We start from the raw sequence: 25,382 nt of genomic DNA on the forward strand, positions 1-25,382 counted from the left end.
TATCATATCATATTATATTATATTATATCATATTATATTACATATATTATATTATATTATATTATATTATATTATATTATATTATATTATTATATTAGGGGCTGCACAACAACGCAGTGGGTAGCACATTTGCCCCACAGCAAGAAGGTCACTGGTTCGAGCCTCAGCTGGGTCAGTCGCGTTTCTGTGTGGGGTTTGCATGTTCTCGCGGTTCTTTCCGCTGTAGTGACCCAATGAATAGAGGCACTAAGCCAAAGGAAAATTAATGAAAGAATATTATATTATATTATATTATATTATATTATATTATATTATATTATATTATTTTATATTATATTATATTATATTATATTATATTATATTATATTATATTATATTATATTATATTATATCATATTATATTAGATTAGATTAGATTAGATTAAATTAGATTAGATCATGTTGTATATGCAAACACAAACAAAATAAAATACAAATTATTTTACCAAAAACAAACAACTCCATTAAGCACAATTTCCAAATATTTTATTAAATGTCAAATTACTTACCACAAAGATACAATTAATATAAAGTATTTTTAATATGTTTAGTATGTTTAGTATCGCAACTTGATCTACAATTAGAGGGATACAAAGTTAGCTTTAGCTCTACTATAAAAGATCTGGGTGTCATATTAGACAGCAATTTAACTTTTGAAAATCATATATCCCATGTCACAAAAACTGCCTTCTTTCATCTGAGAAATATTGCTAAATTACGAGGTATCCATCTCTGACACAAAAAAGCTAGTCCATGCTTTTATGACTTCTAGGCTGGATTACTGTTATGCACTGTTTGCTGGCTGCCCAGCATCCTCTATTCACAAACTTCAACTAGTACAAATTGCAGCAGCCTGAGTTCTGACCAGGTCTATACAATATGATCATATCACCCCAATGTTATTCTCCTTACACTGGCTGCCTGTTAAGTTTCATATTGAATTTAAAATATTGCTTCTCTCCTATAAAGCTCTAAATAATCTAGCTCCTGTTTATCTAACCAACCTTCTGTCTCACTACAATCCAACTCGCTCTTTAAGATCTCAAAACTCAGGGATTCTGGTAGTATCTCGAATAGCAAAGTCAAGTAAAGGAGGTCGAGCCTTCTCATTTATGGCTCCTAAACACTGGAATAGCCTTCATGATAATGTCCGAGGCTCAGACACACTCTCTCAGTTCAAAACTAGATTAAAGACCTATCATTTTAGTAAAGCACACACTCAGTGCATCACTTAGGGTTATGATACATAAATGTGCTCCACACAGGTTTCTGCATCTTGTTTATGTACACTATGAACAGCAGTTGTGCTAGTTATTCTGTTTATTCTCTATTTCCACCGTACTCATCAGTATCAAACACTCATCATACTCATGCAGATACTCATCCCGAGGCCCTCAGACTATGCAGCACCACTGACTCGATCCAAGACCAGCAACGAGATGACCCCAAGATTTCCATAATCCTGGACCAGGCCGTATCCTGAGCAGCTGCTGTGGTGGTCATGGAGGAGTGGAGAGCATGAGACGCTCCAGGGACAGACGAGTCTTCGCTGAGGTCCAGCTTCCAGCCTCCGGCGCCTAGACTGCAGCTCTGCACAAGACGTTTGGCCAGTGGAGAAATGGTCGTGCCCTGCTGAGTCTGGTTTCTCTCCAGGTTTTTTAATTCTTCACTCTTCAGTTCTTCAGTTTTTTCCTCGCCGCTGTTGCCTCTAGCTTGTATGGTTCAGGATCTGTAAAGCTGTGCATGGAAGGATTTGCTCTTCAGTGTTTGGACTCTCAGTAGTGATTATTAAAGCACACTGAACTGAGCTAAACTGAACTGAACTTCAACTCTGAAAACTGAACTACACTGTTTCAATCTACTATAATCTTCTATGTGAAGCTGCTTCGACACAATCTACATTGTAAAAGCGCTATACAAATAACAATGAATTGAATTGAATTGAATGTTTCTCACATTAATTGTTTCTCTTATCAGTGATCTGTAATAAAAGAAAGTTGTCATATTTAATATTACATCCCAATGTATCAAATCAGACTTCAATCTGCAGCAATATCTGTTCCATCAGCTTTTGTTTATCAGACTGAATGCCTGCAGGTCATTGAATCCTTTATTGCAGGTAGGCGTAATCAACTCTATTAGTTAATTGCAGATTGCGTCCTGCACTAATTTTAGGCTGTTTTTCCAGCATTATCTGATTTGAGCAATTCATTTCTATCAAACACCATTAGTTAAAAGCCTCAGTGTATTTATTAAAAATAGTCTAGAAAGGCTGAGTTCCCTCATGATAAATACTATAGTCATTTATAATAAATACTAAAGCCTTTTTGAACCGTACTACAGTAACGTGAATTATACTTTATGTATTATGGTATCAATAACACATTTTTAATTACAGCATACTACAGTATTAGCCCGTAGCCAGCACGCAATTGTGGGAATTTATACCTACCTGACTTTAAATAGTAACAGTTTCTGACTCCAGTAAGCTACAAACACAAATTAGGCATCATTGGAAAGAAGACACTTTGAGCTGTGAAGTGAACTGACTTTAATTTTTACTTTAGGTGTATTGTAGCATAATACTCATTGTAGTTATGAAAAACTACAGTATTGGCTCATTTGGTTATATTACTATAGTTGTTGTGTTACCATAGGAACTAAAGAATCATCACAACAGATCAATTACTGTGGTTGTTGTGTTACCATAGCAACTATAGAATCACAACAACAGATCAATTACTGTAGTTGGCATGTTTCCATGGCACCTATAGAATCATCACAACAGATCAATTATTATAGTTGGTGTGTTACTATAGCAACTATGGAATCACCACAACAGATCAATTTCTATAGTTAGTGTGTTACCATAGCAACTATAACATCACGACAACAGATTAATTACTATAGTCTTGTGTTACCATAGCAACTATAACATCACGACAACAGATCAATTATTAAGGTTAGTGTGTTACCATAGCAACTATAACATCACGACAACAGACTAGTTACTATAGTCTTGTGTTTCCATAGCAACTATAGAATCACCACAACAGATCAATTACTATAATTGTTTTGTTACCATAGCAACTAAAGAATCATCACAACAGATCAATTACTATAGTCGCTGTGTTACCATAGCAACTAAAGAATCACCACAACAGATCAATTACTATAGATTGTGTGTTACCATAGCAACTACAGAATTAATTCCAGTACTGTACTATAGTAAGGTTTAATAAATACACTTAGTTGCTATACACATGTAGTACGCATTATAATTACTAGTATTTCTTTCTATGTTTGAACTATTGAATCTGATATAAACTGATTTTGTCATTTTATGCTTTTTCATGTCATCACACTTTTTGAAAATACTTTAATATTGTGTTTTTTAAACATTCTATAGTACAGTGTAATATAATATGTTTATGTATTATAGTATATTATAGTGTGTGTGTGTTGGTGTGTGTGTGTGTGTGTGTGTGTGTGTATATATATATATATATATTCTGTTTTTGTCTTACATGCTTTTTGGAACCGTTCTTCATTGGTCTCGATTTCTTGTGGTGGTCAACTCCAATTTACCTCCCAAGTCCGCCGACGTACATGGCGAGCTAATAGGAAAACTGGCAACAGCTGAAAAGCAATCCACATGGAGGTAAGCGATCAGGTGGTAGCATGTTAAAAAAACAAAAGCTATCAAAGGTGTCATACCGCCCTGTAGCATTCGTTTTAAAGACAAAGGCTGCATTTACACTGCAGATCTTGATGCTCAATTCTGATTTTTATGCTGACCTGCTAACATCATCTTTTAAAAGTGACTCGTATCCGATCGTCAGCACTTACACAGCACACGGCAAAGGCGCAATGACCAAGAAAAAAAAAAAAGAGTGGGCGCTGACTAACAGCTGATAATTAAAGATTGCTCTCTTCTCCATTCCTGTATGAAATCTGTTTGCAGCTGTTTCACTATATGACAGAAAGCTTCTCATTTGTCCATCTTCTTTTGATATATCGGCTTTTTTGAACCTTTAGGCGTCTTAATGTAATGTCCATGTATGCACGTGATGTATGCACTAGTTTTATATTAGTTTACATTGGCTACGTGGCAGACATTGCGCTGTCTCGCTCTCGTTAACATGCTTAAACACCTGTGCTATATGACAATATAAAAGCTGTTTAGGTAAAAGATGAAAATCTGAGCTACCTGCTTACAATGCAGACAAGAGAACACAGAAGCGATTCATATCGAATTTCCACATATGAACAAGGCCTGAATCTGATTTGAGTAAATCGGGATCCATGTGATTCGTCCCGCGGACGTTTCTGGAGACCACGATTTACGTGGCCGGAGGTATGTAAAGGTTGGTTTTTTTCGAGCGAACGCTGCGGGGCGGTGTGGCGCCGCTCCGCCTCTCCTCTTCGCGCTCGCCGGCCGACGGCTCGCCTCCGAGTGGAGGGCTTTCCCGACGCAATCAGTTTGTCCGCCTAGCTCACAGCGTTGCGTCGGCGGAGCGGAGGCCCTGAAGGAGGAGGAGCCGGAGCCGAAGCCGGCCGCGGTGGACGACGACCGGGATTGAGTCCGGGGAACAGCGGGTTCCGGAAATCAGGTAAGACGAAAAACGGAATCCGGAAAATAAGGGCGAGAACGCGGCGGGATCCGAAAACGGGGGCTTTAGCTTTTTTTTTTTTTTTTTTTTTTTCAATCTGGCGGCTTTTCGCGCGAGAACGGCGCGGGCGCAAATGCCCGAGACGCGAAAGACGAGACGAGGTGCCTGCCCGAGACACGAAAAAGTGCGCACATCGCCCTCTCGCGGATCCACGAAAACAAAAAAACGCTCGAATACGTACCTCCCGGGACGTAAATCGCGGTCCGCAGAAACGTCCGCGGGGCTACGTTTCCACAATGAGGCCGGGTTGGATTCGTTCCTGCTTACACGTACATGGGCCATATCCGATCTCTGCCACATGACTGGAGAAAAATAAAATCACAAGTAAGTCACTTGAGAAGTGCAGCGTAAATGTGGCCAAAATGCAGCCATACATAGGCTACCTTTGGTAGCAAAATTTTACGCTCTCCAGAAGCGTATACAGGGGTATGTATCTGCAATAAGGCTGTGTTGCATAGAACAGAATTGTGCAGAAACACTGTAGTGTTTACTATAAATCAATTTGTTCACCTGGTTCTTCATGTTGATTAGTAAATATACAGTGTTGATGTTTTAATGTGTACAGTAGTGATGCAGGACATCTTCCAAATATTATAATATTCACAAAAGCTGCAGCATACTGTAGTGAACTGACAAACTGTAATATATAACATAGCATACTTTAGTTTTACCACAGTTAGCTGTTTTGTATTGTAGTATAATATATCCTATAGTTGTGGTAGAAAGCTACAGTACTGGATCATTTGTTTACATTACTATAGTAGTTGTGTTACTGTATCAACTATAAACTAAACTATAGAAGTCAAGTACTTTACTAGTTATAGAGTGGTGGAGTAAACAGTGTAGTGTGTACTATAAATCACTATAATGCACTATGTTGATATGGTTCTTCATGTTGATTAGTGAATATACAGTGATGATGTTTACAGTAGTGATGCAGGATCTCTCCTCTTCCTCTTCTCCAGGGTGTGGTGTTTATGCGGAAGAGAAGAATCATGTTTCCATTGACTAAAACACAAGCTCTGCTGGATCGATGTCTCTCTCTCTCTCTCTCTCTCTCTCTCTTTCCTTTTTCTTCTTCTCCTCCTCGTTTCTTCTTCTCCTCCTCCTCCTCGTTCACACTCTGCTTTATCAAGGTCATCTCGCCCAGATTCTGCAGTGCAGCGACAGCGCCTCCATCTGGCGTCGGTGTGCACACGTCACAAAACAATGTCATAAATGGATTGAATACGTCTTCCAATAAGGAACATTTAAATTAGCATACATTTAAATAAAGAGTTATAAGTCATAAAAGTAACATTGAAACCAGCAACTAACACTAATAGCTTAATAAACTACTAATTAGCTGGTTATTAATACCAGTAAGAGTTAGTTAGGTTAGTATAGAAGGTTTTGGGTAGGATTAAGGATGTAGAATAAGATCATACTTTATAACTGCTAATGAATAGTTCATATCTTAATAATAATACACAGGTAATACACTAGTATTTAATAGCAATAATTGTGACCTAAACTAAAGTGCTGTCAAAATAAGATTGCTAAAAGACAACGTACTTAATAATGTTTAAATAATAAATATAATTTATATATCTAATAATAATGGTAAATAATATTTAATTACACTTTAATGACGCTGGGTCATACTCAAGTTTTTTAAAAAATAACAAAAATATGGTTTTGCCCATATTTTAACTAATATATTTTAACTTTGGAGTGTAAATTATTATTATTATTAATATTATGATTATGATTATTATTATTTTTTATTCTTAATAATAATATTATTAGTAGTAGTAGTATAGTATTGTTATTATTAGTGTTACTTTGTTATTAACATCATCAATTTTATTATTCTATTTAATGTCTACATTATTTTATTTTGTTTGATTTTCATTAAGGTTACTGAACTTTAGATTAATGCAATTTTAATTATAACTTATTAAAACCACATTAATTAGCTATTACATTGTTTTTGAAACCTCATGTAATAAAAAAACAGATTCAACTGAGATAAAAATTTTATACTAACTAACTAACTAACTAACTAAATAAAATTTATACGAAACTATTTAATGGTTTAATGTTCATTATGGTATCAAAATAAAGCATTTCATTTTGCGTCGCCATTGTTACAATTATATTTATAATTATTATTATTGTTCTTATCATTATTGTTATTATTATTATTATTATTATTATTGGGCGAAGCAGTGGCAGAGTAGTGCTGTCGCCTCTAGGTTGCTGGTTACTGGTTCGAGCCTCAGCTCAGTTGACGTTTCTCTGTGGAGTTTGCATGTTCTCCCTGCGTTCGCGTGGGTTTCCTCCGGGTGCTCCGGTTTCCCTCACAGTCCAAAGACATGCGGTACAGGTGAATTGGGTAGGCAAAATTGAATGAGTGTGTGTGTGGATGTTTCCCAGAGATGGGTTGCGGCTGGAAGGGAATCCGCTGCGTAAAAACTTGCTGGATAAGTTGGCGGTTCATTCCTCTGTGGTGACCCCGGATTAATAAAGGGACTAAGCTGACAAGAAAATGAATGATTATTATTATTATTATAATCATTATTATTATTATTATTATTATTATTACTATTATTATTATTATTATTGGTATTATTATCATTCTTATTATTATTGTTGTTGTTATTATTATCATTATTATTATTATTATTATTATTATCATTATCATTCATTCATTCATTTTCTTGTCGGCTTAGTCCCTTTATTAATCCGGGGTTGCCACAGCGGAATGAACCGCCAACTTATCCAGCAAGTTTTTACGTAGCGGATGCCCTTCCAGCCGCAACCCATCTCTGGGAAACATCCACACACACACTCATACACTACGGACAATTTAGCCTACCCAATTCACCTGTACCGCATGTCTTTGGACTGTGGGGGAAACCGGAGCACCCGGAGGAAACTCACGCGAATGCAAGGAGAACATGCAAACTCCACACAAAAACACCAACTGAAATGAGGTTCAAACCAGCGACCTTCTTGCCTTGAGGTGACAGTACTGAGCCACTGCCTCCCCCATTATTATCAGTATTATTATTATTATTATCATTATTATTATTATCGTCATCATTATTATTGTTAATTATTGTTTTAGAGTTTAATATAAAGCATTTTGTGACATGAAAAGCATAATATTGTTTAAAAACTAAAGCATAATTAAAAAGTAAATATATTGTCAAAACAGCATATTAAAACATACTATTGTCAGTAAACGCTGCATTTTCCAGCCTGTCCGGAAGCATCCGGAAGCATCAGCCTGACACTTGGACAAATAACAATCGCACTTGAGAGGATTCAGCAGACAAACGGCGTGATTTTCAGCCCAAACATTTCTTTCAGAGCTGTCAGGATGATAGCAGGTTCAGCAAACCCTTCGATTATCAGCTACAAACAGGCAGAAAACACTGATTTACTGCTAATCTGTCAAACGCCGCTGTCTGAAGTGTGTAATGGTTTGTAAACGCCACATAAAGACACGATTGAATAAATAAATGCATGAAAGAATGGCACAAATTATACAGCGCTGAAACAAAGCAGTCCATTAATTTGTGAACACAGGCTGAAACAATAGTCTGAGAGTGGATTAAGCAGTTAAAAATACAAAACAAGGGGAGACGCAGTGGCGCAGTAGGTAGTGCTGTTGCCTCACAGCAAAAAGGTCGCTGAGTCGCCGATTCGAGCCTTGGCTCAGTTGACGTTTCTGTGTGGAGTTTGCATGTTCTCCCTGCGTTCGAGTGGGTGATCCAGGTGCTCCGGTTTCCCCCACAGTCCACAGAAAAAGATCACTGCTTTCATTTTAATTATTCTTTGAACAGATTATTAAAAGGCCTACAGTATATTGACCGTGTGCACGTGAACATCCTTTCATTATCAAACACTGTATGTTTCACCTGCTTTCTTTCGCTTAGTTATTTTTGTAAATATGGTTTAATTATATTTTTTTTAAAACAGCATTGCTTTGATGGGAGATTGCTCCCCGTTTATGTGTAGTTAACTGCTGATCTGGGACTTTTAGCCCGGACAGATTACTGTGCATATTTTAGATTTATGACAATAACTCTTTCTTTAAATGTTAAGTTTTTTAAATAAACGTTTTGTTGAATTAAAAAGTGCACCTATAACGCTATATTCTCCTTGTTTTAACACATTAAAAATTTGTGGCTAATAAATACTTATTTAGTTTGGTCAGAGATAAATTTGGTGAATCCTTAATTTTGAGCCCTGAAAAGTCCTGTGAAATAAAAACTGATCGCAATGTGACACAACCCATTTGCTCATGCACAGTGAGCAAGCCAATACACAAACCACACATAAGAAGTGAAATGAATGAGAAGGCATGTGGATATAACACAACATCTAAATCAAGGCATTTTAGCATGTCAAAGTCAAATTTAGGCATATATATATAGATTTTCCCAATAAGAAAAGTGTGGCTAGTGAAAATGGCGAGTGGCTAGTAATGTTGGAAATCTACTAGCCAGAGTGGCTGGTGATCAAAAAAGTTCATGTTAAGCCCTGCATATATATATATATATATATATATATATATATATATATATATATATATATATATATATATATATATATATATATATATAGAGCTGTGAACCTACACTAGTCTCACGGTTCGGTTCGGTTACGATTATCATGCCATCGATTCGGTTCAATTCGATATCTCGGTGCATCACGGTGCATTGACGGTGCTTTCCATACACAGTTTTATATTTTCTTCACAGCAGCAGTTCTTGTATTAAAATGTATGAATATATTTATATTTATATACTATTTGTAATACAATTTTGTCATTTAATACAAACAGTCAGAAATATAAACCGTACCTTTAAACAACACGAGCATTTAACAAATAATATAAACAAATATAAATATCCAGCTCAATTTCTGATCCTTGTCTAGTTCTTTTACACCTCTTTGATTGGTCTCACCCTCAACAAAAACGGTTGCGATTGGCTCTTGCGCACTGCGTTCTTCACAGATGAGTGACACTGATAAGCGGCAGGCGGCAGCGGCGATCTCACAGCTGATGTATGATAGACACTGTGGAGGAAACTCTGCAGACACGCGCTCGTTTCTGTATGCAAAAGTAACACTGTAAAACAGCCGAGAAGAGAAGAAAAATCACGCCAGCAGGTCAAATGGGCCACTGTGTGTGTGTGAGAAAGAGAGAGAGAGACAGAGAGAGAGAGAGAGAAATGGAGTAGGCTACTTTCATTCTCTGGATCTCAGTGAAATAGGATCTATTGTTGTAGATGTCAGTGAAAGACTGATCCAGCAGACACACACAGTGAAATTGTGCACAGTTTATGAGTTTTAAGTAGTTAAAGCGTTGTAAATACTCGCGATCGCCTCCCTCGCGACAGAGCGCATATGAGGTAAATGACGTCAGTAATAACCGGTTATCATTATTACTGAACCGATACCGAATTGTCTGCGTCTGCATCGCAGTGCACCGAAGAAACGATTAATTTTGACACCCCTAATATATATATATATATATATATATATATATATATATATATTTTTTTTTTTTTTTTTTTTTTTTTTTTTGTAACGGAAAATAAATTGACGTATTTTGGATACAGCAAAATGTCTTTAAATAGTTCTTGAAGGAACACATTTGACACTGTTAAGGTACGAAGTGTCTTGTCGCTGTAGTGGTGCCTTCATAGATCAGTACCTGTGATGAAGGTACAATATTGTATCTGCTGGTTTTAAAACCAAAGGGACATTTTGGTTTCCCATGGTACAAATCATGTCCTTAAAACATACAAGCTGCAGTGGCACACATTAGTTTCTTTGTCTTAAGGTATATTTCTGTTCCATAATAAGGTGCTGCCCCAGTGAAAAGGGTCTGTACCTTCTTTGGTACCACATTGTACCATTTTTGTCTGAGGGTGTAGAATCTTGAGGAAATTAATGAACTTAATCCATTTTGAAATAAGGCTGTAACATGAAAAAAATGTGGAAAAAGTGAAGCGATATGAACACTTTCCGGATGCACTGTGTGTGTATATGTATATATATATGTATATATATATATATATATATATATATATATATATATATATATATATATATATATATATATATATATATATATATATATATATACATACATATATATATACTTACAGTTGAAGTCAGAATTATTAGCCCCCCTGAATTATTAGCGCCCGTTTATTTTTTTCCCCAATTTCTGTTTAATGGAGGGAAGATTGTTTCAGCACATTTCTAAGCATAATAGTTTTGATAACTCATTTCTAATAACAGATTTTTTTTTTAATCTTTGCCATGATGACAGATAATAATATTCTACTTGATATTTTTCAAGACATTTCTATACAGCTTAAAGTGACATTTAAAGGCTTCACTGGGTTAATAAGGTGAACTAGGCAGGTTAGGGTAATTAGGCAAGTTATTCTATAATGATGGTTTGTTCTGTAGACTATAGAAAAAAAATTAGCTTAAAGGGGCTAATAATTTTGTCCCAAAAATGTTTTTTAAAAAAAATTTAAAACGGCTTTTATTCTTGCCGAAATAAAACAAAAAAGACTTTCTCCAGAAGAAAAAAATATCAGACATACTGTGAAAATTTCCCTGCTCTGTTAACATCATTTAGGAAATATTTAAAAAAGAAAAAAAATCAAAAGGGGGCGAATAATTCTGACTTCAACTGTATATACACATTCAGTCATTCATTTTCTTTTTCGTCTTAGTCCCTTTATTAATCTTGGGTCGCCACAGCGGAATGAACCACCAACTTATCCAGCATATGTTTTACGCAGCGGATGCCCTTCCAGCTGCAACCCATCTCTGGGTAAATTATAGTTAATATTATTATATATTTTGCACTTTTTATATCTTATCTAAAACAACAGTAGAATCGTGCTTGACTTGATCTTCCACTTGTATTGTGGGAAATTAGTCATTACTGTAAATATTTTGTGCAAACATGAGTTTAGCCTTCAGTATTTTGAAGAGAACTATTGTTTTAAGAGCAGCTTCATCTGAAACCACTGAAAACAGGTTTGACTCGCACTGCTTTGTTACATCATGGAAAACATGAGATAACGAGCTACTGACTTCTGCATTGTCACTCTGAGTCAGCACTTTTACATCAGTAACCATCTGCACGACTTTTCATTTTTACATCGGATGTAAACAGAAGCTTTTGATAATGTGTAATATGATCTGACTCAACGTAATGCAAAGCAATAGGTGCAACATATCTGATTGAAATCCGTATTCATAATTTGCCATATTATTTATTTTAAAATAAACAGCGTATGTAGGCCCTCATATGTACTGTCAGGCCACAATTAAGTTAATTCTGTATTAATAAACAATTTTTTGAAATAATATATTAATATATAAATAAGTCGGCGCCAGTGGTGTTTTGGTAAATGTGTCAACACATTCATTCTGGTGCTCACGGCGACCCGAGTTCGATTCCCGCCTCGATCCTATGCTGATCCTTCCCCTCTCTCTGCTCCCCTTGCTTTCCTGCCAATACTCTCTACTGTCCTATACAATAAAGGTGAAAACCCCTAAAAATAGTAATAATAAATATATAAATAAAAATGTCAAAATATATAATAAATTGTCATTAAATTCTTAAATCAATACACTTAAAATTAAATAAATAATAATAAATCATAATTAGAATATGTTATATTATTTATTCATTCATTCATTTTTTTTTCAGCTTAGTCCCTTTATTAGTCTGGGGTCGCCACAGCAGAATGAACAACCAATTTATCCAGCATTTGTTTTACGCAGCAGATGCGCTTCCAACTGCAACCCATCACTGGGAAACACCACACACTCATTCACGCTCATACACTACAGACAATTTAGCTTACCCAGTTCACCTGAACGCATGTCTTTGGGAAACCGCCGGAGCACTCGGAGGAAACCCACACCAACACGGGAAGAACATGCAAACTCCACGCAGAAATGCCAACTGACCTAGCTGAGGCTCGAACCAGAGACCTTCTTGCTGTAAGGCGATTGTGCTACCCACTGCTCCACCGTGCTGCCTATATTGTATAATATTATATTATATTATATTATATTATATTATATTATATTATATTATATTATATTATATTATATTTTATTATGGGGTGTTACGGTGGCGCAGTGGGTAGCACGATCGCCTCACAGAAAGAAGTTCACTGGTTTGAGCCTCGGCTAGGTCAGTTGGCCTTTCTGTGTGGAGTTTGCATGTTGCATGTATCCTCCGAGTGCTCCGGTTTCCCCCACAGTCCAAACACGAGGCTTGAACCAGCACCTTCTTTGCTGTGAGGTGATCATGCTACTGCAATACCGTGACAACCATTATTTGTTTTATTTTATTTTATTTTATTTTTTTATTTTATTTTTTTATTATGGAAATGTAGGCTATTTCCTATACAGTTGTAATTATTTATCAATTATTAAATAATGTTTAATAATTAACCATTTTTTATATTTGATGTAATTTTTCTATAAATATTAAAAATATAATTTATATGTAATTTTTGATTGTTGTTGTTATTAGTGTGGAGGCGATCGTGCTACCCACTGCACCACCGTGACGACCATTATTTATGTTTTTTCTTTTCTTTTCTTTTCTTTTCTTTTCTTTTCTTTTGTTTTATTTTATTTTATTTTATTTTATTTTATTTTATTTTATTTTTATTTTATTTTTATTTTATTTTATTTTTTATTTTTATTATGGAAATGTAGGCTATTTCCTATACACTTGTAATTTTTTATAAATTATTAAATAATGTTTAATAATTAACCAATTTTTATATTTGATGTAATTTTTCTATAAATGTTAAAAATATATTTATATATAATTTTTGATTGTTGTTGTTATTAGTCTTCTTGTTGTTATATTATATTATATTATATTATATTATATTATATTATATTATATTATATTATATTATATTATATTATAGAAATGTAGGCTATTTCCTATACAGTTGTAATTTTTTATTAATTAATAAAAAAATTTTGATAATGAACCAATTATTTATATTTGATGTAATTTTACTATTAATATTAAAAATGTAATTTATATATAATTAATTATTGTTGTTATTAGTATTAGTGTTGTTGTTATTATTATATTATATTATATTATATTATATTATATTATATTATATTATATTATATTATATTATATTATATTATATTCCTAATATGGATATATGCACGTGTATGTATGCATATAAATATGAAATCGCTAATTCCCGGCATAATAATCATATTTTGTAAGCATACAAAAAAGTTTCTGCCCTGGAGTATAAAAACGAATAAAATAAACACAATAAGGTCACCGTTTGCTTTTGTTTGGCTTTTCCGCCCACGCTACAAGACAAAGTTCATAATTTATTATGCAATCCGTCGATATTACACACCTGAAGGACGTGTCTGAAGATTGCATTACATCTGTGATCACAAAAACACGAAGACTGCGTGCTGTCTTTAAGCACAGAAAACAAAAGCCTCAGAGTTTTATGAGGCGGAGGAAACAGGATTGTGTGTTTGTAACCAGAGACTTCATGAATATTAATTAGGTCTGCGTTATCTGTGAATGTCGCTATAGTAATCCTGCAACATCCAAACCTGTGGACTTATTAATAAAACGGCTTGTTTATTCAGCTGTTGAGTTGAACCGCTGCCATCCAATCACACGACCGAACTCAGGCATTTATATTCATGAGTATGCGGAAGAAGGCTATGCCCTGCCCCGCCCCGCAGGTATAAAACACCTTCATGTCATCTTCAGACAGTTTGGCTCAACAAGTAAATGGAGTCTCCGCAGCTTTCAGGTAATTTAGTCTTGTTAACATCAATGTCAAATCAAATGAACGACAAAATAAAGCTACACGAGTATCTGTGATGCTTCTCTTTAAGTGTTTTTAGACACGTCAGCTTTCTTATAAGCTTAAATCGAATACAATGATCAAAAATATTGATCTGCATTGTTGTTTAAAAAGCCACAGTGTGATTTATTTCCAAATGATCTTTTGGGGCATTAACCTCTTAAAATGTTTGCTTGTTGTTGTTATTATTAATGTTTAATATTAATATTTGGTTATTAATGTATTCATATCTCTTATGTACTGCTGTAATTGAATTAAAGATGGTTTTATATTCGCACTTTCCTTCATTTAACGTTCCCTATATTATACACTACGCTAATTTGAATATAGGGTCTGAAATCACATGTAAATATGACTTGAAAACAACATTAGCACTGTTTAATTGACTGTGAGCAATGTTGTACTTTAATATTCATTGCCTGCTAATGTAATTTCACTATTTAGAGTTTGCTAATAATACTTTTCTGACATGATGTTATTAAGGAGCACGTCTGAATGTGTGAATATTAAACCAATTTTACCTTAATTGTAATTTACTGCACATTGACAGAGGTCTAGGTTAAGTTCTTAAACTAAATAGGAGTTTTATGTATAGTCATCTAATAATTTCTTCTTTTACGAGGCAATATTTTGCTGTTGTAGGCTATATATTTGCAAACGTTACTGTTTATTACATCAAGTATTGTTTTAGTGCATTATTTAAATGGTAAAGTGCCGTGTTGAATTATTTGTTTACATTTTATTCCATAAACTGGTGTAAATATTTATTTTTTGCTTTGCTAATTTTTATCATAACTTGTTGCAGCATTTGGGTAGCACATTTTTTTCTTTTCATTTACTGACTATAGTAATTACAATAATTTATGCATAATTATATGCAACTAAGGGGTGCAGCGAGTAGCACGATCGCCTTGCAGCAAGAAGGTCTCTGGTTCGAGCTTCGGCTGGGTCAGTTGGCATATCTGTGTGAAGTTACAATAATTTATGCATAATTATATGCAACTAACGGTGGCGCAGTGAGTAGCACAATTGCCTCACAGCAAGAAGCTCACTGGTTCGAGTCTCAGCTGGGTCAGTTGGCATTTCTGTGTGGAGTTTGCATGTTCACCCAGTGTTGGTGTGGGTTTTCTCCGAGTGCTCTGGTTTCCCCCACAAGTACAAAGACATGTGGTACAGGTGATTTGGGTCAGCAGTATTGTATGTGTGTGTGGATGTTTCCCAGAGATGGGTTGCAGCTGGAAGGGCATTCACTGCGTAAAACATGTGCTGGATAAGTTGGTGGTTCATTCCATTGTGGTGACCCTGCCTGGATCTAGGGGTCTAAGCCAACAAGAAAATGAATGAGTGAAATAATATTCTGTTATTTATAAATCAGTTTAGTTTTAGTCTATTATGACTAGTTATTAATGTGTATGTACAGTTTGACCCATATATTATGAATGCTTTATGGACGATTTTAATATTAATCTTCTCAAACGGCGTGTGTACAGCTGCAGACTCAGAGCGCAGGCGTGAACTGGAGGAAGGGGGCGGAGCTTCCTCTATAACAGTGTGTGACGTGGAACCAAAAGTACCTGATGTGAAGGTAGGAAGGTTTAATCAAGTGTAGTACACTACAAACTGCGTAATGACCTACAGTCAATATTGTTCGCCCTCTTTTTCAAATATTTCCCAAATGATGTTGAACAGATTCAGGAATTTCTCACAGTATTTCCTATAATATTTTTTATTCTGGAGAAAGTCTTATTTGTTTTATTTCGGCTAGAATAAAAGCTGTTTTTATTTGTTTTAAACTCATTTTAAGCTCAATATTATTCGCTCCCTTAAGCAATATTAGTTTTGGGTTTTCTCCAGAACAATCTACTGTTATACAAGGCAAGTTTTTATTATATAGCACATTTCATACACTGTGGCAATTCATTGTGCTTTACATAAACAGTAATAATGACTTGCCTAATTACCCTAGTTAAGTCTTTGAATGTCACTTTAAGCTGAATAGAAGTGTATTGAAGAATATTGTGCCAAATATTATTTACTGTCATCATTAGGGATGTAACGGTATCAGAATTTCAAGGTACGGTAATACCTCGGTATGAATGGCACGGTACGGTATTTATTGAATCATTTAGAGGAAAAACAAAACTAATGAAAAGACTCAAAAAAAGTGCCAAAAGTGTTTATTTACCTCAGCACTGAACATATCAATGACATACAAATCAGCCATCTATCTGTAAGTCTCGAAACAGGAACTTCAATTTTTTAATTAACTAATTTTTTAATTTTTTAATTTTAATTAACTATTAAACCATATAAAAAAATAAAGTTTCAATTTAGTATTGTTGAAAACTCGTCACATTCAACATTAATCACTCACTCACTCAGAGGAAAATGATCATATAACTATAATCTGGTAAAAGCTGGGATCTCTGGGCATTATAATGTCCCCTGCAACAGAAAAACCCCTCTCATTTGGGACTGAGGTTTCTGGGACAGAGAGATGTGATTTAGCCAAGGTTGATTTTGTGCATTGTCTTTTCACCACTTGACAGGACAAGCCATGAGTGAGATAGAGGTCTCTTTGCGGTACAAGTCAATGTCTGCATCAATCTAACAAGTGTGCTGTGTTCTGCAGTCCCCATGACTGTTATTAGTCGTATTCCCCGACTTATATTTCACCACAGTCTGGCAGTGCCTGCATACTGTTTTTGTCTTTGTCTGTCACCTTTTCTCCTTTCTCGTATCTTTTTAGAGAGAAACCGAAATGCTTCCACACATCCGATTTAAAACCCGCTTTAGGTTCGATCATTTCCAGCTCTTTTTCTTCTCCGCTACTAGCAGCACACTCCATTTCCACATTACTGGATCTGCAGTGACAACAGACCGCAAAGGATGATGGCCACGCCTGGGCTGATGGGAATTGTAGTTCCCGCTTCCTCCCGTTCACTTCATTCGCCTGAGCAAACTTTTCTCAGAAATATAGTTTTATTGAGTCATGCGGCTACGCTAATATTGAAAACAATTACTATAGCGGTGTGACGGTATTTACAATATTGCTACATCCCTAGTCATCATGACAAAAATAAAATAAATCAGTTATTAGAAATGAGTTGATAAAACTATTATGATTAGAAATGTGCTGAATAAATCTTCTCTCTGTTAAAAAGAAATTAGGGGAAATTATACAGGAGGGCTAATAATTCTGACTTAAACTGTTAGTTTGCATACCCACTTCCTTTAAACAAACTTTGAAATCTGCTTCTTCCTCTCCAGAATGACCCATGGTCATGTGCCTGCTCCTCTGACAATGAGGATGATGATGATGATGATGATGAAGGCAAGAAGAAGAAGAAGAAAAAGCTGAAGAGAAAAAGAAGCAAGGTACAAAAATCGCAAAACTAGAAAGGACCCAGTAGTGAACCCTGTGGCATTCCTCTCTTGCCACCTGCCTAATTAGTTACTCACTGAAGCTAAGCAGGGCTGAGCCTGGTCAGTAACTGGATGGGAAACCACATGGGAAAACTAGGCTGCTGTTGGAAGTGGTGTTAGTGAGGCCAGCAGGGGGCTCTGTGAGTACTAATGCCCCAGTAAAGTGAAGGGGACACTATTCTGGCTGTTTCTCAATTCCAAGAACGCAGAGGAGATGCTGCATTCTTTCTAATGTTCACATGGCTTTCACGCGTATTTAATGGAAAATGATTTAAACATTACAGCATTAATACAACGATTTATTGTTTTTCTCCTTTTCAAAATATATATTATGCATAAAGACTTTGCAAATATACATTGCACAATACAAATAAAACAGATTTTAATATGAATTTCAGCCAATATTCAGTTTATTCCTTTATTAAGATGTCCATGGTACTGTTTATATTCAGCGTTTCATTTAGGGAAACTCCTGAGATAAATTGTTTATATTCAGCTTTTCATTTAGGGAAACTCCTGAGATAAATAAGTGATATCTCTAAACTTTAATAATAAACCTACAGTATATAAAATGCTGCGCTTCCCACCTCCAATCGCAATGACTTCTGGGACTTCTAGAGCTCTATTTTGACGGTCCATGTGCAGAGCGCAAAACGCAGGGCGCAAACGCTTTCCGGGCGTGTCAGAACGCATTTTTGCTAATTTAAGGACGGGAAAATCCGCTTTGCGCCGTGGCGCACGGTCTAAAAGGGTTGAGTTTATTTTCTTAATGAGTTATAGGTGTGTTTTGAGAATAAACCAATCAGAGTCTCATCTCCCATTCCCTTTAAGAGCCAGCTGCGTCACGCCATAAGCGAATTTTGACGTAAAGTAAGTTCACTTTCGCCTTTGCTCTCGTGGATAGGGAAACCTTTACGCACAGACATCAGTTAGCCTATAAATAAATAATTTTGTTTGTTAAGCACAAATATTCGTTTCAAAACTATTTCTAAATTCAGTTCTAATTACCAGCAAACAAATAAATGAACAATAATAACAAAGTGTGGTCAAAATACTTTATCCAAATACACATGCTGCGCCCCATATGGTCTAAAATTGAACAGGTGGACAAATCTAAGCTTGTTTTTAATAAAACAAATATGAATATGGATATAATAAATAATACTGCTAATAATGATAACATTATACAAAAGCAAATTGTTATGAATGAACTGAAAAAGCCTCCCGAGATAAAGAAAGTTAGGCAGTGGTTTTTAAATCTTCATGTAGGCTAGATATTAATATGTTTTGTAATATTTCATTTATATTTATATCCTGTATATATCCTTATTATATATATATATATATATATATATTAGGGCTGTAATGATACACCAAACCCACGATTCGGTTCGTATCACGATTTTTGACCCACGATTCGGTTCGTATGACGATTTATTTTATTTATTTATTTTTGTGTGGGGTGGGAAAAAAAGATTTGTAAAACTTTTTTTTATTAAATAACATTTGAAAAATCTTTATAAACTAAACATCAAAGAACAATATTAACTATGCAAATTATTAACAATATAAATAGCCATATATAAAATAAATAAATAGCCAAAGCTATATCACTTCTGTTTTCTTTGTAACAAAATACTGCCGAAAAACCAAACAGAATTAAACTCCATTGTGTAGATGGTTCAAGCATGTTGAAAATTATTTTTCAATCAAGTTCTCTTACATAGAAAAAGTAAATTAAATGGCTACTAGGGATGCTCATTTCATTAATTTTGCTAACCGACAACCGCCGCTCATTAATCGGTTATTAACGATTAACTGGTCAGATTACTATTAATTTTATATTAAACAAATTGACGTGTCTATTTTTTGTCTGACACATTAAATATTGCATAAAATACTGATTTATTTTTATATGCTAGCATATTAATAACAGAACAGAACAACAGAGCATCTTCACGCACCTGCAGTGTTTAGCACAGAAGAGCAGAATAATCTAAATAAAATTAATAAATAAATAGGACTGCCCTAAATTATTTACACTTAAATAATTAATTTATATTACAAAACGAAAATACTGACTGATTCTTTTTAATTACCGGCAGGCTGTTTTTTTCCAATCATATGTTTTTTCTTCCTTCAAATAAAAATAGCTGACTTCCTCAAATTGCTTGCTCCATGGAAAATATGCATTTATTGGCAAATGTGTCTGTAGGCACGGGTTATACGTTATCGTCCCGCAAATTAAGTATGCCTTGCAGTTGAACAAGGGGCCGAAAATAAGGCGCACCTTACTGCCTTTATGTTGACAAGGAAAAAAGAAGAGGCGCGGTCCTCTTATGAAACGACTGAATCAGCTGGGTATCGATTGTGCAAAAGTGTTGCTGTCTTTGTAATATTTAATACTACTGTGATATTCAAGATTTGTATATTCATACAGCTCTGGATCACTTAAAACAACGATTAGACCATCAAAGCGGTGTTAATGAGTCCTGAAGTAAAGCGAAACGGCTATAAACTCCAGCAAGATAGAGTGATTATATGCAGAGCCATATACCTTTATCTCTAAATAAAGTATAACTGTAGAAACTGTGTTCATCTTAACTGAAAGCTTCGTCCTGTTTCCTGACCTCACGCATCGCGCACCTGTCAGTCAGCACTCCCAAAGGTTCAAACAGAAAGCGCACAGCACGGTTACAGAAAAGTGCCTGTGCTGCAAACCACAAGTCAAAACATTAAACAAATAAACAACTTATTTCTCTCAAGAATACCAAACTCGTTTGATTTAAAGGAGTTGAAAATTCTTCAGAAACACCATCATGTCAACATTGCAGAGAAAAAACGTGACAACTTTCCTTACTCTGCGGAGTCGGGGCATCTGGTAAACGCCCATCCCTCTCTGCGCAGCCACATTAACAGTGTGAGCAAAGCATGGTAGCGGTGAAAATCCGGCCGCTTTGACAGCATTGGCAATGTTTCTGCCGTTGTCTGTTGTCAAGAGGGTTTAAGTTGGTTTTGTTTTTGATATTCCTGACACATTCAGAAGGTCCCTTACTAAGAGCTCCGTGCGAGCTCTCCCGCGGTTAAACGCTAATTGCGAGGGGTTAAACGGAGCAGTGCTCAACTTTTGCAGGCACGCGTGACGTTATTGGAAAGGTAGTCACGGGGTGTGTCGCGATTCTCCCTTATCACACCGCCACACAGGATTGTAGATCTGAGTTTCGCGATTTCAATTTCATATCGTGTATCGTTACAGCCCTAATATATATATATATATATATATATATATATATATATATATATATATATATATATATATATATATTAGGGCTGTAACGATACACGATATGAAATTGAAATCGCGAAACTCAGATCTACAATCCTGTGTGGCGGTGTGATAAGGGAGAATCGCGACACACCCCGTGACTACCTTTCCAATAACGTCACGCGTGCCTGCAAAAGTTGAGCACTGCTCCGTTTAACCCCTCGCAATTAGCGTATATAAAGAAATATATAATATATATTGGCAAATATATATATAAAGAAATATAGAAATATAGAAATATACCCTGTGCAACATATAGCATAATACATTTCGAGAGAAACACGTGCACGTGATTGACACATCATTCAGTCAAGCATCTTCCATGTGTAAATACAACATAATGCAAAGATATTTCAGTTCATTCATTCGTTCATTTTCTTTTCGGCTTAGTCCTTTCATTAATCTGGGGTCACCACAGCGGAATGAACCGCCAACTTATCCAGCACATGTTTTACGCAGTGAATGCCCTTCCAGCTGCAACCTAACACTGGAAACGTCCATTCACACTCATACACTACACACAATTCAGCCTACCCAGTTCACCTACAGCACATGTCTTTTGACTTGTGGGGGAAACCGGATCACCTGGAGGAAACCCACGCCAACACCAGGAGAACATGCAAACTCCACACAGAAACGCCAACTGACCCAGCCGAGGCTCGAACCAACGACCTTCTTGCTGCGAGGCGAACGTGCTACCCACTGTGCCACCATGTCACCCTATTTCAGTGAATGATCAAGCTCATTAATCACAGAGCAGTGCATGCGTTTGAGGATGGGGAAGAGCATGGCTTTAGATGAGATGTTTTCAGAATGCAGAATGACACTTGTTTTAATAATCACACACACACACACACACACACACACACACACACACACACACACACACACACACACACACACACACACACACACACACACACACACACTCAATGAAATGTATAGCTTGCAAATGTGTCTGTGCATTAATCATGTCTCTCTTGCACACAGAAATCCAGCTCTTCGTCATCATCATCATCCTCGTCCTCTTCCTCATCAGACAGTGACAGCGGTGAGGTGAGCAGGTCATTGGGTGTAATCGTTTGCATATTTACTGTCATTACCGCCCACTCAAACTCTCTGTGCCGTCTTGTGAGTAAGCTTGGAAGGCTTAAAGTGCTCCTGCAATCTGCATTTCTCACGAGCACCGAGGAAAGGAAAGTGGCTCAGTCTGCGGGGTTTTACTGTGGAGATTTGTGTTCTCTGATGTTCAGCAGAACCCACAATGCACCTGTGCTTTATAATGCTGCCAGTCAGAGGCGCAGAACTCACTAGATCAGCTTTAAGAGTTCAGAAACACATTCAACACACACATAGAGCGCAAACAGAGAAGCACTTACACACTGAGACATGCACACCACAAACCCACTAAACACACACACAGATGTCACAAACACATGTGCTCTTACATACACAAAGACTCGCACATACATTCATACACACACAGAAATGCACTTGCACACTGAGACACACGCACACACCACAAACACACCAAACACACACACACTGATCTCTCTCTCTCATTCACGCTCACACAAATTTTTATGTATAAACACAGACTGTTACATGCACACGCACACACATAGACTAACTTACACACATGTACAAACACCACAAACATACCGAACACACACACTAATCTCTCACATACATGCATACACACATGCATGCACTGTGTAAATGCTTCTCTGTGTGCGATTAGTGTGTTTGTAAAGCACATACACACAACAAAAACACACCAAATGCACACACTGATCTTTCTCTCACACACACACAAAACACACACACACACACAACACAGTTATATATAGACACACACTCTTACATGGACGCGCGCACACACACACACACACACACACACACACAAACACACTCTAACATACACACTCACACATGCACACACACACACTGATCCCACACAGAGACGCACTTACACACTGAGACTCGCGTGCGCACACACACAACACACAGTTATATGTAAACGCACACTCTTACATGGACAGGCGCACGCACACACACACACACACACACACTCTAACATACACACACTGATCCCACACAGAGGCACAATTACACACTGAGACTTGTGTGCGCACACACAACACAGTTGTACGTAAACACACACTCTTACATGGACTCGCGCACACACACACGCGCTTTAACATACACACACTGATCCCACACAGAGACGCAATTACACACTGAGACTTGTTTGCGCACACACACAACACACAGTTATATGTAAACACACCCTCTTACATGGACTCGTACACACGCGCACACACACACACTCACACATACACATGCTCTAACATATACACTCACACATGCACACACACACACAAACACACACACTGATCCCAAACAGAGACGCACTTACACACCGAGACTCGCGTGCGCACACACAACACACAGTTATATGTAAACACACACTCTTACATGGACTCGCGCACACAGACACACACTCACACACACGCGCTCTAACATACACACACTGATCCCACACAGAGACACACTTACACACTGAGACTTGTTTTGCTCACAGACTCACACACTCACACACACACACACATGCTCTAACATACACACTCACACATGCATGCACACACACACACACACACACACACACTGATGCCACACAGATATGCACTCACACACTGAGACTCACACACACACACACACACAATGTACATACATACATACACACACACACACACACCACACACACTGATCTAACACACACATGCTTTTACATACACAGACACTCACACATGCATGCACAAGCACGCTCACAAACACACTGATCACACAGAGAGACACACTTGCATACTGAGACTCACACACACAAAGTACACACACACACACTGATCTCTCTCACTCACACACACACACACACACACAACAGTTATATATAAATACACACTTTTACATGCTCTCGTGCACAGACACACAATGTAGACACACACACATATACACACAATTGCTGTAACAAACACACTCACACATGCACACACACCGACGCACTTATACACTTAAACACACACACACACAAAGTACATACACACACCAGAAACACACCAAATACACACACTGATCTCTCTCTCTCTCACACACACACACACAACACTCAGTTATATATGATCACACACTTACATGGACGCGCAAACACACACACACACACACACACACACACACACACACACACACACACACGCTCTAACATACACACTCACACATGCACACACACACACTGATCCCACACAGAGACGGACTTGCACACCAAGACTCGCGTGCGCACACACACAACACAAAGTTTTATGTAAACGCACACTCTTACATGGACTTGCACACGCACACACACAGAGACTCACACACGCACACACACACACACACACACTCTAACATACACAAACTGATCCTACACAGAGACGCATTTACACACTGAGACTCCCGTGTTCACACACACACACACACACACACACACACACAGTTATATATAAACACACACTCTTACATGGACTCGCGAACACACACAGACTTACACACACTCATGCTTTAACATACACACTCACACATGCATGCACGCACACACACACACACACAAACACACACACACACACACACACACACACACACACACACACACACACTGATGCCACACAGAGACGCACTTACACACTGAAACACGCACACACATGAAGTACATACACACACCCCAAACACAAAATGCACACACTGATCTCTCACAAGCACACACACACGCATTGTTATAGATACAAACACACACACTACATGCACATAAGATTCAAACGCGCATACGTAGACACATACACGCACTTAAAGTGCATGCTCGCACACACACTGGTCACACATAGACTCACTTGCGCAAAATCACACTGATCTCACACACACAAACAAACACATGTACACACAAAAACACATGCACACAGACTGAGCGCTGAC

At 36.8% G+C, this 25,382-nt stretch overlaps 1 protein-coding gene and 1 long non-coding RNA gene across 3 annotated transcripts in view; one reads left to right on the top strand and one right to left on the bottom strand.

Moving 5' to 3' along the window:
- Positions 1-506: 506 nt before the first annotated feature.
- On the bottom strand, positions 507-14,587 carry LOC141377942 (uncharacterized). The gene is made up of 5 exons (XR_015510046.1): positions 14,162-14,587; positions 7,930-8,114; positions 5,640-5,891; positions 3,567-3,668; positions 507-1,776 (listed from the first exon to the last, which is right to left on the bottom strand). It is a non-coding gene; the product is annotated as an uncharacterized LOC141377942 (long non-coding RNA).
- LOC794425 (uncharacterized) overlaps positions 14,540-25,382 on the top strand; it is a 50,346-nt gene continuing 39,503 nt past the window's right edge. For both annotated transcript variants that reach the window (XM_087284696.1, XM_087284697.1), the window contains exons 1-4: positions 14,540-14,575; positions 16,120-16,214; positions 17,900-18,007; positions 22,371-22,436. In XM_087284696.1, the coding sequence (XP_087140822.1) occupies positions 14,554-14,575; positions 16,120-16,214; positions 17,900-18,007; positions 22,371-22,436 (291 nt within the window). In that variant the 5' untranslated portion in view covers positions 14,540-14,553. The remainder of the gene's footprint in view (positions 14,576-16,119; positions 16,215-17,899; positions 18,008-22,370; positions 22,437-25,382) is intronic.

Source organism: Danio rerio, chromosome 15 (assembly GCF_052040795.2).
Source record: "Danio rerio strain M-AB ecotype USA chromosome 15, GRCz13ab, whole genome shotgun sequence".
NCBI classification, from domain to species: domain Eukaryota; kingdom Metazoa; phylum Chordata; class Actinopteri; order Cypriniformes; family Danionidae; genus Danio; species Danio rerio.